The 14,765-nt window shown below is 42.5% G+C and overlaps 1 protein-coding gene across 3 annotated transcripts in view; it reads left to right on the top strand.

Moving 5' to 3' along the window:
* The first annotated feature begins 4,706 nt into the window (after nucleotides 1-4,706).
* PDE3A (phosphodiesterase 3A) overlaps nucleotides 4,707-14,765 on the top strand; it is a 315,361-nt gene continuing 305,302 nt past the window's right edge. For 2 of the 3 annotated variants that reach the window (XM_073788979.1, XM_019936637.3), the window contains exon 1: nucleotides 10,778-11,731. In XM_073788979.1, the coding sequence (XP_073645080.1) occupies nucleotides 10,799-11,731 (933 nt within the window). In that variant the 5' untranslated portion in view covers nucleotides 10,778-10,798. Of the gene's footprint in view, nucleotides 4,755-10,777; nucleotides 11,732-14,765 lie in introns of those variants that run through there. The other variant, XM_033867001.2, reaches the window with a different exon arrangement.

Here is a 14,765-nt window from a genome sequence, read left to right as displayed (position 1 = left end):
ACTTTTGCTATATTCTTACAACATAGTTATTGTGTTCAAGGCACGCCACACCAGAGTCATAAATGAGATTGCCCTATTGGAGCGAATGTTTTCGGGGAGGCAAGAATTTAAGAGGCAGTGTAACAGATAGCCCCAGATTCTGTAAGATCCAATACATCTACGAGTTAAAAGAACATTGTAAATGTAGGGAGTGTAGGATAAATGGTCAAGCTCCAGTGTTCTTTAGCTACCTTGACTTCAAGATGAAAAATACATAATTGTTGGATCATGGCATCACCAGACCTGGAATCCAGACTGAATTGTGGAGTGTCTTAAGTGAGGCATCTGTGCTTGTTTCTATATTTATTCAATTAAGATGCTATTATCTGCTCCATCCATTTTGTGTATTTCATAGTGAACGATGTAAATCATCTTTGAAAGCAAAGAATAACACTATACTTAAATGCTTGTATTTCTTTTTAGGACAAACTGTTTCATAATAATTAAAAGAGTAAACTATTGTATTTTCTATTTTTTAGTTATACTTTTACTTTATATGATATATAACAATTATTTCAAAACAAATTAACCAAACACCAAAAGAATTGCAATGTCTGAACAGTACAGAGAAAACCAGTAAGGTAAGTTTTTTTAAGTGACATGCCTAAGCACACGAAAGATAGTAGCGATTCCCTTTCAAGTAGCGTCAGAGAAAATGCAAAATACACATTTTTCTTTTCTTTTTTAAAAATTTATTTATTTTATTTATTTTTGGCTGTGTTCGGTCTTTGTTGCTGTGCGTGGGCTTTCTCTAGTTGTGGCCAGTGGGGGCTACTCTTCATTGCGGAGCACGGACTCTAGGCGTGCGTGCTTCAGTAGTTGTGGCTCACAGGCTCTAGAGCACAGGCTCAGTAGTTGTGGCGCACGGGCTTAGTTGCTCCGCGGCGTGTGGGATCTTCTTGGACCAGGGATCGAACCCATGTCCCCTGCGTTGGCAGGTGGATTCTTAACCACCACGCCACCAGGGAAGCCCACAGTTTTCTTTTTATATAGTAGATTCATATGCAGTTGTAAGAAATAATTCGGAGATATTTATGTACTCTTTACCCAGTTTCCCCCAATGGTAATATCTTGAAAAACTATAGGACAAATTCAGAAGCAGGATATTGGCATTGATATAGTTAAGATATAGAACAGATTCAGCACAAGGATCCCTCCAGCTGCCCTTCTGTAGCCACACATATGTTTTCCTCTCAACCCTCTCCCTGACCTCTGCCAACCACTCATCTGTTCTCCATTTTGATAATTTCTTTTTCATTTCAAGAATGTTATGTAAGAGTGATCATATAATATGTGATTTTGGGGGATTCATTTTTTTCATTCAGCATAATTCCCTGGGGATTTATCCAAGTTATTGTGTGTATCAATAATTTGTCTGTTTTCATTGCTGAGTAACATTCCACAAAATATACTGAACACCCCTTACTGGGAATGCTGTTTTACCTAGGGGCCCCTTGTTTTTGACTAAAGTACACAATGAAAGAATTGTACACAATGAGAGAATCATTACACAGAATGAGAGAGCTGCCTCTTGTTGCAATCTATTTTTTTAAATTCTGGGGGTTTAAGGGACTAGTATCTAGAATATAAAGGAACACTTGCAACAGTATGTCCATCAATGGAATATTATCCAGCCATCAAAAAGAGTACTGATACCTGCTACAAAATGGACTAACCTTGAAAACATGCTAAGTGAAAGAAGTCAGACACAAAAGGCCACAGATTATATAATTTCATTTATATGAAATGTTCAGAACAGGCAAATCCATAGAGATGGAAAGTAGATTAGCAGGTGTGGGGACTGTGGTGGGGAGTGGAGAATGAGGAGTGGCTACAAATGGGAATAGAGTTTCTTTTGGGGGTTCTGAAAATATTCTGGAATTAGATGGCGTTGATGATTGCACAACTTTGTGAATGCACTAAAAACATCTGAACTGTGTCCTTTAAAGAGGTAAATTTTATGATATGTGAATTATACTCCAATTATAAAGTAGTGGGACTTCCCATCTTTGGAAATTTTCAAGCTGTTAGAATTTTGATTAGGTGAGAGACAGATGGTGACCTCTAAATTTTCTTAGATTCAGATTATATTAGAGAATACGTTATGGCAATTAATAAGCCCTGGAATGAAGAATCAGGAGATTTGGGTTCCGTTGTCATTGATGTTTCATTAGCTCGAGCAGATCTCAGTCTCTCTGGGTCTCGGTTCCCTTTTGTGTAAAGTAGGGATAATAATATAAGCTTCACGAACAACACATACATTGTGAAGATTAATTTGGATTATTTTAAAAGCTGCAGAGCACAATATAGATGTTCTATTAGGATATTTCCAGAATTACATAATTTAATCTTTTTATGAATGAGTTTTGGTTCCAATTTATAATTTCATTCTATTTTTAAATATGCTTTCTCCTTAGGTTGGTTGTAAAGGAAAAGAGCAGTGGGTGATGGATTATTCAGCGAAGATTTTCAATTACTAAATTATCTCTATTCTTTCTTTTTATCTCTTCTTCCATCAATTGCCTAATTCTAGACATCTGGCTGATTATAACTTTCCTCCGAAACGATAAGGAAGCTCAAAATGCTCTATTGACCTTTAAAAACACTGGTAGATTTCATATAAAAGAGGATTAATTTTATAGACCAAAGATGTTTCTGGGCTGTATATAAATTTTGTCCTGGCATCCTACTATCACATGTACAAAAAGTAATAGTTTGGGTGCTATTATAACTTCTGAGGGTAAAGTAAAAACTAACTTTAAAATTCAGTGGTATTGGACTATCAAAAGAAATAGCCTATACTTACATTTTCCTTTCTATCAAGCAACCCTCAAATTTTTCTCTATAAATATTCTCTAACTGAAAACACAAATCGTCCTTAAGTTCTGAACTTTAGAATGGTCTGCACATCAGTGGCAGCTGTAGAACTGAGGTATTTGCTCACGAAGTCAGAAAGAGCTCAGGCTTGGACCATTTATCAGTAATTTACTTGGCAGGCACTGTATTTTCTTCCTTCTAACTCTCCCCCCAAAGAAGATTTTTTTTTTCATACTGTTACATATTCCTTTTACATTTTAGTAAAATTCATTCCTCTTCATAAAACAGGATTTGAGGTGTTCCTTTAACAGAAAAGTTCATTTTTGTAGATTATAGTAAATATGGGCTGTAATTCACTCGTGAAGATGATGTTACTGAAAATTCCTGCCACCTCTTCCCCTATTACATGCTCTCTGCCCACCCTTTGCCCCAACCAAAAAAATTTTTTTTTTTTTTTTTTTGCGGTACGCGGGCCTCTCACCGTTGTGGCCTCTCCCGCTGCGGAGCACAGCCTCCGGACGCGCAGGCTCAGTGGCCATAGCTCACGAGCCCAGCCGCTCCGCGGCATGTGGAATCCTCCCGGGCCAAGGCACGAACCCGTGTCCCCTGCATCGGCAGGCAGACTCTCAACCACTGTGCCACCAGGGAAGCCCGCAAAAAAATTTTTAAGTTCTTTGATTTTCTTACACTATTACTGTGTGGCTCTATTCAGAGTCCAGTGGAAGAGAATTTTTATTTTGTTTTTAAATTAAAGTGAATGATCTTAAAGAATAAGACACAAGAGTAAATCTTTATTACTCTCAGGCTTTTGCCAACATATTGCTTATATTTTGAGATTAGGATATTATTATTATTTATTTATTTATTTGTTTTTGGCTGTGTTGGGTCTTAGTTGCTGCACGCGGGCTTTCTCTAGTTGCGGCGAGCAGGGGCCACCCCTTGCTGTGGCACGTGGGCTTCTCACTGCAGTGGCCTCTCTGTGGAGCATGGGCTCTAGGCGCGCGGGCTTCAGTAGCTGTGGCACGTGGGCTCAGTAGTTGTGGCTCGTGGGCTCCAGAGCGCAGGCTCAGTAGTTGTGGCGCACGGGCTTAGTTGCTCCACAGCATGCGGGATCTTCCCAGACCAGGTCTCGAACCCGTGTCCCCTGCATTGGCAGGCGGATTCTTAACCACTGCACCACCAAGGAAGCCAGAGATTAGGATTATTTTAAAAGTAATTATTACTGAACAGAAAGCAGTTCACATTCAGTCCTTTCCTTCCTCCACCACTTACCTGCACAAATACAACTGAAAATTACTACTTAGAAAGGTAGCTCTGAGATATCACAAGATTTTGAATCACCACAGAAAGATTCAAATAAATGTGTTTTGCTGACGGTGCTAAAGCAGAGAAGTGGAATAATTCATTTTAATAAAACTCTTTAAAATAATAATATAAGCAATCTTAAAGCTCTTATTACTCATAATATCCATAATATTTTGCTATCTGTAAAAAAAACAGATATACAGTAAATGCATTCACACTCTTTTGTTTGACTCATGTACTCTGTACCCTGTGAGTTCCTTCTTCCTTAGTAACCTTATAATCCACTGGGATTGAGACACGGAGGGTGCAAAGAATTCTGTAAAGCAAAGCATGTCTTCACTTTTGAATAGAACATCACCTTTTGATATATATGTATATGAGACTATTAAGTGAAAAGTATGCTGATTTCACACGCACACAATTTATCATTATTTGTAAGACTTTAACAGAATATATATTTGTATTTTTACAGAATAATTCACTTTTCAAAGAGTAACAACACTTGCAAGTCCAGAGGAGAGAGTTACTGATGTTACTGATGTTATCGATCAGAGTAACGGATGCGGATGCGATGGAGAACACATCAATGTATGGTAGGAAATATTTGGATTCTAGGCCTGATCATGATCACATCTATTTTATAAATCAGCCTTAGTGTGTATCATTTCCAAAGATCATGCATTTGTGTTGCAGACCAACTGAGGGAATTTATGGGGAAGTGATAAAGAACTATGATTCGCAGTTGGCAAGCTACTAAGGTCTTGGCATTTACACTATGTTTATTTTAACAGCCTTCATAAAGAATACAGTTGAATTACACATTTGATTAGTGAGTCAAATACTAGATGTCTCAAAAATTCCCATGTAAAGTGCCAAAGGTTAGAGGTGTACCTGAGATTATAATCTCTCAGGCTCCAGGCCTGAAGACTTTATCTGCAAAAAGCTTCGTCCCTTTAATCCAACGTGACAACAAAATGTTATTGTTTTCTGCATGTGCTACCAAGTGAACAAGGTTGGGAATCCCTGTACCTAAAGCACTCTGATTTCCTTAACGATTTGTTTAGATAAGGTAGAGACAGCCTTTAACACCCAAAATGTGATGTCAGGAAGGCCAGCTCTCATCAGACAACGGGGAAGCAGAGGACACATAAGCCAAAGGGAAGCTTCCTGGGGGTTTACTGCTATAGACAGTCTGACTCTGGGAATAACAGCTTTGTGGATGCAACCTGTTCCTGCATCTTGCTTTTACTCTTTAGGGTTTTTATTACTAGTGCACAACTGTATATCCAAAGCTGTTACTTAAATTCTTTGGGAATTAAAAAGAGGGGCAGCATTCCACAGAGGGGGAGGGAGACAATACATCCCCAAATGCAAGTTTTCTTCATTTTTTCCCCGACTAGATGTGGAATAGTTAGTGTTAATAAGGTCTATCTTACCAAAATGTGTAATTTTCTTTAACTTAATTCAACCCCTCAAGTAGTGTTAATTGGAATAGTTAGAGGCTATCTCATAGATGATGTTGTGAGCTATGACTTTTGGGCAGTAACTTATATTCAGATATCTCCTAATTCTGGATTTCTCAGCTGACTTGCTAACCAAACACATATATTTAAATGGCTTTTCCCCTGTGCCTGCCAGAAACCTGTTGTAGATGGTGCGCATTTCACCTGAGAAGCAATACAAAGTTTTCAGAACATTGACTATTACCTGTTTCTCTTATAAATGAGTAACTTATCTAGCAATTTTTTAAAAAGCAACTTTCTGTGAAAAGCGCTGCTTGCATGATTTTGCCTATGGGTTCAATCTGGGCAACCGCATCTTCAATTGCAGATTTCGAGGCATCTGCCCACTTGAGCAATTATGTGTAAAAATATACGGAGATTGTCTTTAAGAATAACAATGAACAAGAAAACAAATAAATGAACAAGACCATTTTGTGCAGGGATAAGTGCTACAAATATAATGAGACAGGGCTGTGTGAGAGGGAATGAAAAACGTGTGCGTGCAAATGGAGTCCCAAGACTTTTTGATAAGACTGTTGGGGAAAAGCCTCTGTAAACAGGTAATAATTGAGGTGAGAACTGATGGAGCGGAAAGACCCAGCTCTATGAAAATCTGTAGATTCTAAGGTCCTGATTTGACATGATAAAGAACAGAAATATGGCTTGAGGGTGAGGGATGCACTCTCCATTAGAAGCCACTAGCCATGTGAGGCTATTAAAATTTAAATTAAAATAAAATAAAATATCCAAACTCAGTTCCTCAGTAGCACTGGCCATGTTTCAAGGGCTCAACAGCCACCCATGGCTAGAGGCTACCATATTTGAAGTGCAGAGTACGTTTCCATTGTAGAACTTTCTAATAGACAGTGTTGCATAGTGAAGTAGAATAGGAATAGGACGAGAAGTCACAGAGAGGGGCTTAGAAATGCTTGCAGGCTGTTGGGGGACCTTAGGCCATGCAGGTGCGACGGGAAGCCTTTGGACGGTTTTGAGGAGGGAGCGACATCATAGGATTCACATTTGAAAACCATCACTCTGGCTGTCGTGTAGCAAATGAGTGGTAGGAGGGCAACACCCTCCTCCAAGAAAGTTATTGCAATTGTCCAGGCCAGGGATGATGATGGGTCCTGGGTTGGTTATTATAAGAGGAATGGTGACAAGTGGATAGATTCAGGTTGTATTTTAGAGAAAGAATCAAGTGGACTTGCTAATAGACTGGAACTGGAGCAAGGCAAACAGAGGAAGGAATGGAGGGCAATACCCTCCTTGGGGGGCTGAGCAACTAGATAGTTGGTTATGTTTTTTTCCTGGGGTGGGAGAGCACCAAGGAGAAATAGGTTGAGTGTGGGGATTGTGGAAGGGCCGGGAGGGAGCTGGAAGTTAAGAATTGTGTATTGGATAAATTATATTTTAGATACCCATTGGATTACATGCACGGAGGCCAGGTGTGTAGTGGAGAATGAGTGAACCCACACTGTGGGGTGTAAACTTTTGAATTTAACAGAATTCCCTTAATGATAACTATATTTAGCCAAATGCAAGTGATATGCAGTGGGGTTAATTTCTAGATCCTCTTCACAAAGTACTAATAAAACACAATCCCTGGCTTTGGCTAAGTGGAGGGTTTTAGCAAGTCAAATTTGAATTTTTCTTTCCATTTTCCATATTCTCTTTTTCTGTGTGTACCACATTTTCCTGATCTTTTGGCTGTGTTGTCACTTTCTTGAATTAGAACGCATCAGTCACTGTCTGCAGAAAATGGGAAGTTTCTATTTCTATGTGGTTGCTCAATGCCCGCTTTACGAGTTGGGTCTGATTTCATTTAACATGCCGCGCACAACGCTAGACACTCCTTTCAGGTACTAGAGCACTGCAGCTTTCTGCATCTACCTAAGAAGAGTATTTTGTTGTTTTCATTTCTCTGCCTCCAGATTCTGGATGGTAATGCCAGTGAGGGGTGGAATCTACCTTCTTTCCTTTTGGTGGGACAAATAACTTTCTGGTTGTGATGTTTGTTGAGAATTGGGAGAAATCAGGATATTGCCTCTCTAATACTATTGAACACCTCAAGAATGTCATTGTTTAACAAACAGAATCTAGTGTTTCTGTCTTGCGGCCATTAACAAATGCCATTCTTATGTTTTTTCCGTCACAGTGTTGCTTTAATATCTACATTCCACCTCCTACATGTTCAGTTTTTATGGTGATTTATTGTTTCTTTCTAAAGAACTGAGATAATTGTGGGGAGTAGACTACAGTGAAAATGGAAATATTCTAAAATTCTCACTATTCCTTTCTTGCTAACCTTGATATATGCCCAGATTTTAAGCTTCTCAGTTTAATACGCTATTTTTGATGCCAGTGGATATTAGCATGATATTCCAATCAAGGCTTTTCACTCTGAAATGTTTCAGGTAGGCGCTGGCATATGAATCATACGTCTCAGGAAAAAGGAAACTCAAAGTATGTGTGCAGGCTAGGGGGCTCATTTGTCTTTGGCAAAGACATCGCTGCTCCTGTTTCTTTAATTATTAAACAGATGGTGCCCACTGCCATTGACTAGCTGCCCAACTTGTTTTCCATGTGGAAACATGGTTCTGGACATCTGATGGAGAGAAGCTGTATCATCATAGCTCCTCATATCCCTTTATGCCCTAATATTAATACCTGTCCCAAACTAGAGCAGGCTGTTTCCCATGAAGCTAAGCTTAAGACTTAAGCCATCTTCTCCCCTATCCCATGATTTAATTTTCTCTCAAGTATCTCCTTTGCCTTTTCTTTTTATATTGCTTCATCTCTACACATAAAATACAGTGGCATATTGAGCCAATTATCCAAATACTCCAGGCTCTAAACACATTTTAACCTGGAATGTTCAGATAATTAAGACACGATTGGATTATTATTATTGAGGGCAAATGGAATCTAAGGTAGCCATATTAAAAATGAACAAGAACGGACTATTCTTGTGTTAAGTGTAAAAAGAAACTAGCTCCCCACATTGATGGACTTTTAAAAAGTCCATTGAACAGATATTGAATTATTTCTCATAATCTGCCAAAAAAAGTTAGATTTAAATTTTTTTCCTTCAGTTTCCCCAATACTACATTCGTACAGTACATGAAATGAGTAGCCTGTAAACTTCAATAACTGGGGTCCTGATTTTTTTCTCATAAGCTTTATTCATGGTAGACATAGTATTTCACAACCAGACGGTCTTCTAAGATCTTTTCTAGTGTTAACCTACCTGTTCTCACCGTCCCTCTCTTGAGATTTCTTTCTTTCTTTTTTCTTTTTTGTGATATGCGGGCCTCTCACTGTTGTGGCCTCTCCCGTTGCGGAGCACAGGCTCCGGACGCGCAGGCTCAGCGGCCATGGCTCACGGGCCCAGCCGCTCTGCGGCATGTGGGATCTTCCCGGACCGGGGCCTGAACCCGTATCCCCTGCATCGGCAGGCGGACTCTCAACCGCTGCGCCACCAGGGAAGCCCGAGATTTCTTTATATTACTTTCTGATCGACTGTTTGGGCTTCCTAACTTTGTACACCTTTTTGAGGCCAGGGTCACTTAATCTCAATGTAGTTTACCATCCACCATCAACAACAACTGTTGACTGTTGTTCTTATGCATTTTTTTTAAAGTAACAATTTTTAAAAAATGCTCTCCCCTCCCCCTTCTTTTTAAATAATGCTATTACGGTCTAGGTAACTTGTTGAGATTTTCCATTATTTGGCCCAACAGAAAAGCTTGGCTTTTCTGTTGAAAACAGACCTTCCAGCAGGAGCAGTCTGGCCTTACAATACCACCTGAAATTGGTTTGCTGTTGTACCTGATATAAGCATCTTTGAATCACTCAGACAGTAGATGTGGCTGTCATTTTTCACGACAGTGGGAAGTCTGTTGACTCCCATCGCCTGCTAAGTATCCAAGCACAGTCCTTTTTTTCCCCCAACGTCCTGGTCAGCTTGGCGTGAGGGCCAGCCGCAGACCCCCGCGCCCCCCGGATGCAAAGAGCTGGGCGGTGGGCGGGTCTGAGCAACCCCTTCGCCAAGGTGCTAGCTGCGCGGCCCGGCTCCGGGAAAAGGATCTCCGGAGCTGAGAACAGCGCCTCCTCCGGGGGAGGGGCGGGAGCTGAGCTTGGGAAAGCTTTCCTAGGGAGTTGCCTTAAAGAAAGCAAGCGGGATTGCAGATCAGTCCAGCTGTCTGCTTTTTATACAATTGAAACTAGTCGTCTCCACTCGCTTCCCTTTGGAAAATTGCAAATCACCACCAACCTCGCACCAAAAAGAAGGAAAAAAAAAAAAAAAAGAGAGAGAGAGAGAGAGAGAGCGAGAGAGAGAGCAAATCTCCTTCTCCCTTCTCACCCTCCCGTTCCTCTCACCCTCCCTTCCTCTCCAGCTCGCTCGCCCTCCCTCCTTTCCCTTGCGGCAGCCGCTCGTCTCTCGGACTAGGTCTCTCTCCGACGGGACTTAGCAACTTCTTGGTTATTTCTCAGCCCCTTTTCTATTTTCTCCACCCTTTGCCATGAACTGGACCTACAGACGCTGGGGAGGCTGTGCTTTCTGCCCCAGGGAATGGCGGTTCGCTTCCTGGGGCCGGGCCGGGGAGGATCGGCCGAGGAGAAAGAAAGAGTGATAGAGAAAGAGCTGCAGGAAGGAAGAGAAGGGGGACCTCCATCTGCCGCGGGCCCCGCGCGCAGCAGCGCCCGGGATGGCCCCGAGCTCGCCCTGCGCCCCCGGCTCCAGCAGCGGCTGCGGACCCCGCGCGCAGGACGCCTCGGGCAATCTTTAAAACCCTGAAGTCCGAAGAGACCCCGGAGGACAGAAGTCGGGGGGTGGGGGTGGAGCGGAGAATTTTGCAAGCTTTTCCAAGAGAGAAAAAGAGGAAGTCTGATCGTTTCTGCCTGTGCTAGCTTTTCACTTGAAAGCTCCTCTCTGGAGCATCTAGCCTTCTCCAGGAGTTATTCGAAAGCTGAAACTTTCAGTGCTCGCGGGCCTGGGAGAAGAAGGAGGGATTCCGAGGGTGGGATTGGGAGGAGAGCAAGCGAGCGTGCGTGCGTGTCTGTGTGTGTGTGTGTGTGTGTGGCGGGGTGGGGGCGTCGGGGGGACCTCGGGGACTCCGCGAAGAGGGCGCACCATGGCCGTGCCGGGCGAGGCCGCCCGAGTCGGGGCCAAGCCCGGCCACGCAGAGGCGAGGCCGGCCCCCTCATCGCCCCGGGGCCCGGGCTGCCGCGGCTGCTGGGGCGCCCTGGTGCTGCGGCTACTCCGGCGCTCGCAGAAACTTTCCTCGGCGCTGTGCGCGGGCTCCCTGTCCTTTCTGCTGGCGTTGCTGGTGAGGCTGGTCCGCGGAGAGATTGGCTGTGACCTGGAGCGGAGTGAGGAGGCGGCGGCGGCGGCAGCGGAGGAGGAGGAGGAAGCGGCCCCCGGGGCAGAAGGGGGCGTCTTCCCGGGCCTTCGGGGAGGTGCTCCCGGGGGCGGCGCGCCGCTCGGCCCCTGGCTGCAGCCCTCGGCGCTGCTCTTCAGTCTCCTGTGTGCCTTCTTCTGGATGGGCTTGTACCTCCAGCGCGCCGGGGTGCGCCTGCCTCTGGCCGTCGCGCTGCTGGCCGCCTGCTGCGGGGGGGAAGCGCTCGTCCAGATTGGGCTGGGCGTCGGGGAGGATCACTTACTCTCGCTCCCCGCCGCGGGGGTGGTGCTCAGCTGCTTGGCCGCCGCGACATGGCTGGTACTGAGGCTGAGGCTGGGCGTCCTCATGATCGCCTTGACTAGCGCGGTCAGGACCGTGGCCCTCATTTCCCTAGAGAGGTTCAAGGTCGCCTGGAGACCTTACCTGGCGTACTTGGCCGGAGTGCTGGGGATCCTCCTGGCCAGATACGTGGAGCAAATTTTGCCACAGTCCACGGGGGCGGCTCCGAGGGAGCATTTCGGGTCCCAGCTGATCGCTGGGACCAAGGAAGAGATCCCGGTGTTTAAGAGGAGGAGGCGGTCCAGCTCCGTGGTGTCCGCCGAGATGTCGGGCTGCAGCAGCAAGTCCCATCGGAGGACCTCCCTGCCCTGCATCCCGAGGGAACAGGTAAGCGCTGGCAGCCCCTCTCACTCACCTCTCGGGAAAACTTGAAACCCCTGGGATCCGCCACAAAGTGGAGGGAATTTGAGCGCTGGGAACAGAAGGAAAAGAGAGCCCAGAAAACTGTTCTAACTTCAGACTTAGTTGGAAACAAGCGGGGTTTTCTCCCCCTCTCACACAGTATTTTATAACCTGAACAACAGGAACCCGAATAAGTAGTAAAACTAGGTGAGCTTTGCGGGGTCTTCCACAGCTGGGCCAACTTTTTAGATCTGCTACACCTGCGTATGGCTTGCCCTCATGCTTTCCTCCTTTAGCAGAAATGTTCGAATTAAGTTTAATTATTGTTTCAAGCGATGGGTGATTTTTAAAACGAGGATTTTACTAGATTTCTTTCTGTTTCTTTTTATAAAATTTCTTTCTTCTAAAGGGACAGGTAAACGTTTATGGACGTCAGTAAAAATATTTTACAGTTAAAGCAAGGAATACTTGAAGGTGAGGTGCTGATACGCGTTCTCGTCTTGCAGTACGTTTTACTTGAAGAGACTGCGTTTGGTGGTGCCCAGTTTGTTTTTAAGTGTGATTTGGGGACATACATTATTACATGCTCATGTGTTTTGTATTATCATAAACTTCAATTTGGGGAACAATATGTCTGAACTTAAGAATTTGCCAGAATCATGGACTGCGCTGTTAGTATCAACTTCAGAAAACGTATCTCTTGAGTTATCTACATGCTTAAGTGAATATTTAGAAATTCAAATGGATTTATACAGGAAACATTAATTCAGGGGAGTATTTCTAAATTGCTGGTAATATCAGTCTTTCAGGAAGGAGGAGGAAGAATCTAGAATTATGAGTCAAGTTATACCAAATAAAAGTTTAGTGAATTATGGGGACCAATTTCCTTATTATCATTAAGTGTTTTGAGACCATGGAGTATAGTTGCTATAAAGGGCATAAAAGAACAAATCCCAATTTTAAAAGCAGATTGTATCTGAGAAGAAGTACCTCAGTGTTTGCCTCTCTACTCCAAGCTGATTTGACACTTGGGGGTAGGGATGGCAGAGAGCTGGTTATGTACAGCAAGTGGAAATTTACACTTTTCCCATTTAAATTTATGCCTACCTGTGGTACTATTAGGACTTTAGGGAGTGAGAGAGTATCCTAAGATATACTAAGCTCTTTCTTTTTAGGTTATTCTGTGGATAATCATTTGGGTGTTTCTAAGAAATAGCAGTCACCATATGGTGTGGTGACCAGTTTGTTTCTGAAATGGAGTTGAATCCACAGAATGTGGTTGTTTGACATTATTTAGCAGAATGGATGACAGCACCATAGTCTCTGTGTTTATTTTAAAACAAATGTACTTATTTAGCTTTTCGTTTAGATAAAGCAAATATTTCTTGGGTTTAGCTTACTCTAAGAGTGAAGTTAAAAACAGGCCACTGACTGATACTCAGTTTTGGTAGAAATCTGGACATCACCAGAATAAAGTAAGCTGTCTACTTAAGGGTAAACCAATTAGGGGAAAAAAAACATTTTAATTTCTTTTTAAAGTCACCTAGGGAATGTCTTTTAAATGAAAACACTGCTAGTTTAAATGTTTTTTGAACACACTTTGCTTTAACTTATAAGGAAATGTGATCTGATCATTGCAAAATTTAACCTAAATTTCTAAGTCAAATCTGTGATTTAAGCATAAATAACTTGACTCCAAATTAATATCGTTTAGCCTCTGAAATTAAATTTCTGAAATTTCATAGTAACATTTAGAAGTTCAGGAGTTAAGGGTGGATTTACGATAAGAGGTTGTTTAGGGGAGTTAACCAGCAGCGTTAATTAACCTGTAGATTTTTATTGGTTTTCTCTGGTTTGAATTGATAAATGGAGGATTTGAATCATCTGCAGACTTGTAAGGAAATAACTGAGCTTTGCATTTTTACGTGTTTTGCTGATGACTTCTGTTGAAAATGTATATTTGTAATCTATTTTGGTCAGTTTTCTTAGCTGCTGTTTTTTTAAAGCCTGTGTTTATGAAGACTCTTCTAAAGTGAGAGACTATCTCTTATGGTTGATGGGAAAACAAGGTTCCATTTAGCAGAAATTTATTTACTGCAAGTTTTAATGAGGGCATGGGTGAGTGTGTACGTGTTAACTTAAGGCTAGTTTTTATATATGACCCATTTAAGTTGTTGCTGAGCATAATTGTTGGGGGTGGGTGGGAACTAATGTGCACTAGGATCTTATAAGACAGGGCGATATCTCATATGTCAGCCTGTGTGAAAAGTTCAGGAGCTATATAGTAATTGGCTTATCTGTTCTATCACAAGGAAACAAACTTCTCATTAAGGGTGCAAAGTGTACCACTGTCGTCCGCATGCTTTATGAAGTCAAGAATCCAAATAATTATAAAACACATATGTAACACTGGCCTGAATGCTACCTGATTAGGAGTTCTTTTCTGAAAGAACATCTACTCTTAAGACAATCGGCAGGCAACAAGTGAATTTTAAGTAGAGGTGTGAGGACATAAAACACAGAGAGGCTGGCAGCGGCCTCTTGAGAATTTATTTGGACCTTGCTCATTACGAGGTTTAAAGGTGAGAGAATTCCAGCCTTTTCTTTTCCAGATGAATGATAGTGGCCACTTGCTTGGGAACTATCTCTCTGCAATGACTCAATTCTAAAAGGTCAAGGAGAATAGATGATAAAATTTTCATAAGGCAAACCAAATGACAGATGGATTTCTGTCCCTCACTCACTCCCTTTCTCCCTTCCCCAACCATACTGAAGACAGTAGATCAGCTATTACATATAGAATTGAGTTTTGCAGCATTGATCATAAAGATGGCTTCAACCAAAGAAAGGAGACGTAGATCTAGTCTTCAGTCCCAGAATTAGTGGGACATGGGGTGTGTCTGTGAGATGCAAGTGAAGGTATCTACTTCAGGAAAGAACAAAGTTGGTAACATTTGCATAGCTTTTAGTTCAATCCTACCAGCCCAGTATCCTCAAGATTTTGTAGAACAGTGAGTCA

This window comes from Tursiops truncatus, chromosome 11 (genome assembly GCF_011762595.2).
Source record: "Tursiops truncatus isolate mTurTru1 chromosome 11, mTurTru1.mat.Y, whole genome shotgun sequence".
Lineage (NCBI taxonomy): Eukaryota > Metazoa > Chordata > Mammalia > Artiodactyla > Delphinidae > Tursiops > Tursiops truncatus.
The sequence above is the reverse complement of the archived record's forward strand: the minus strand, read 5'-3'. Positions and strand labels throughout refer to the sequence as shown.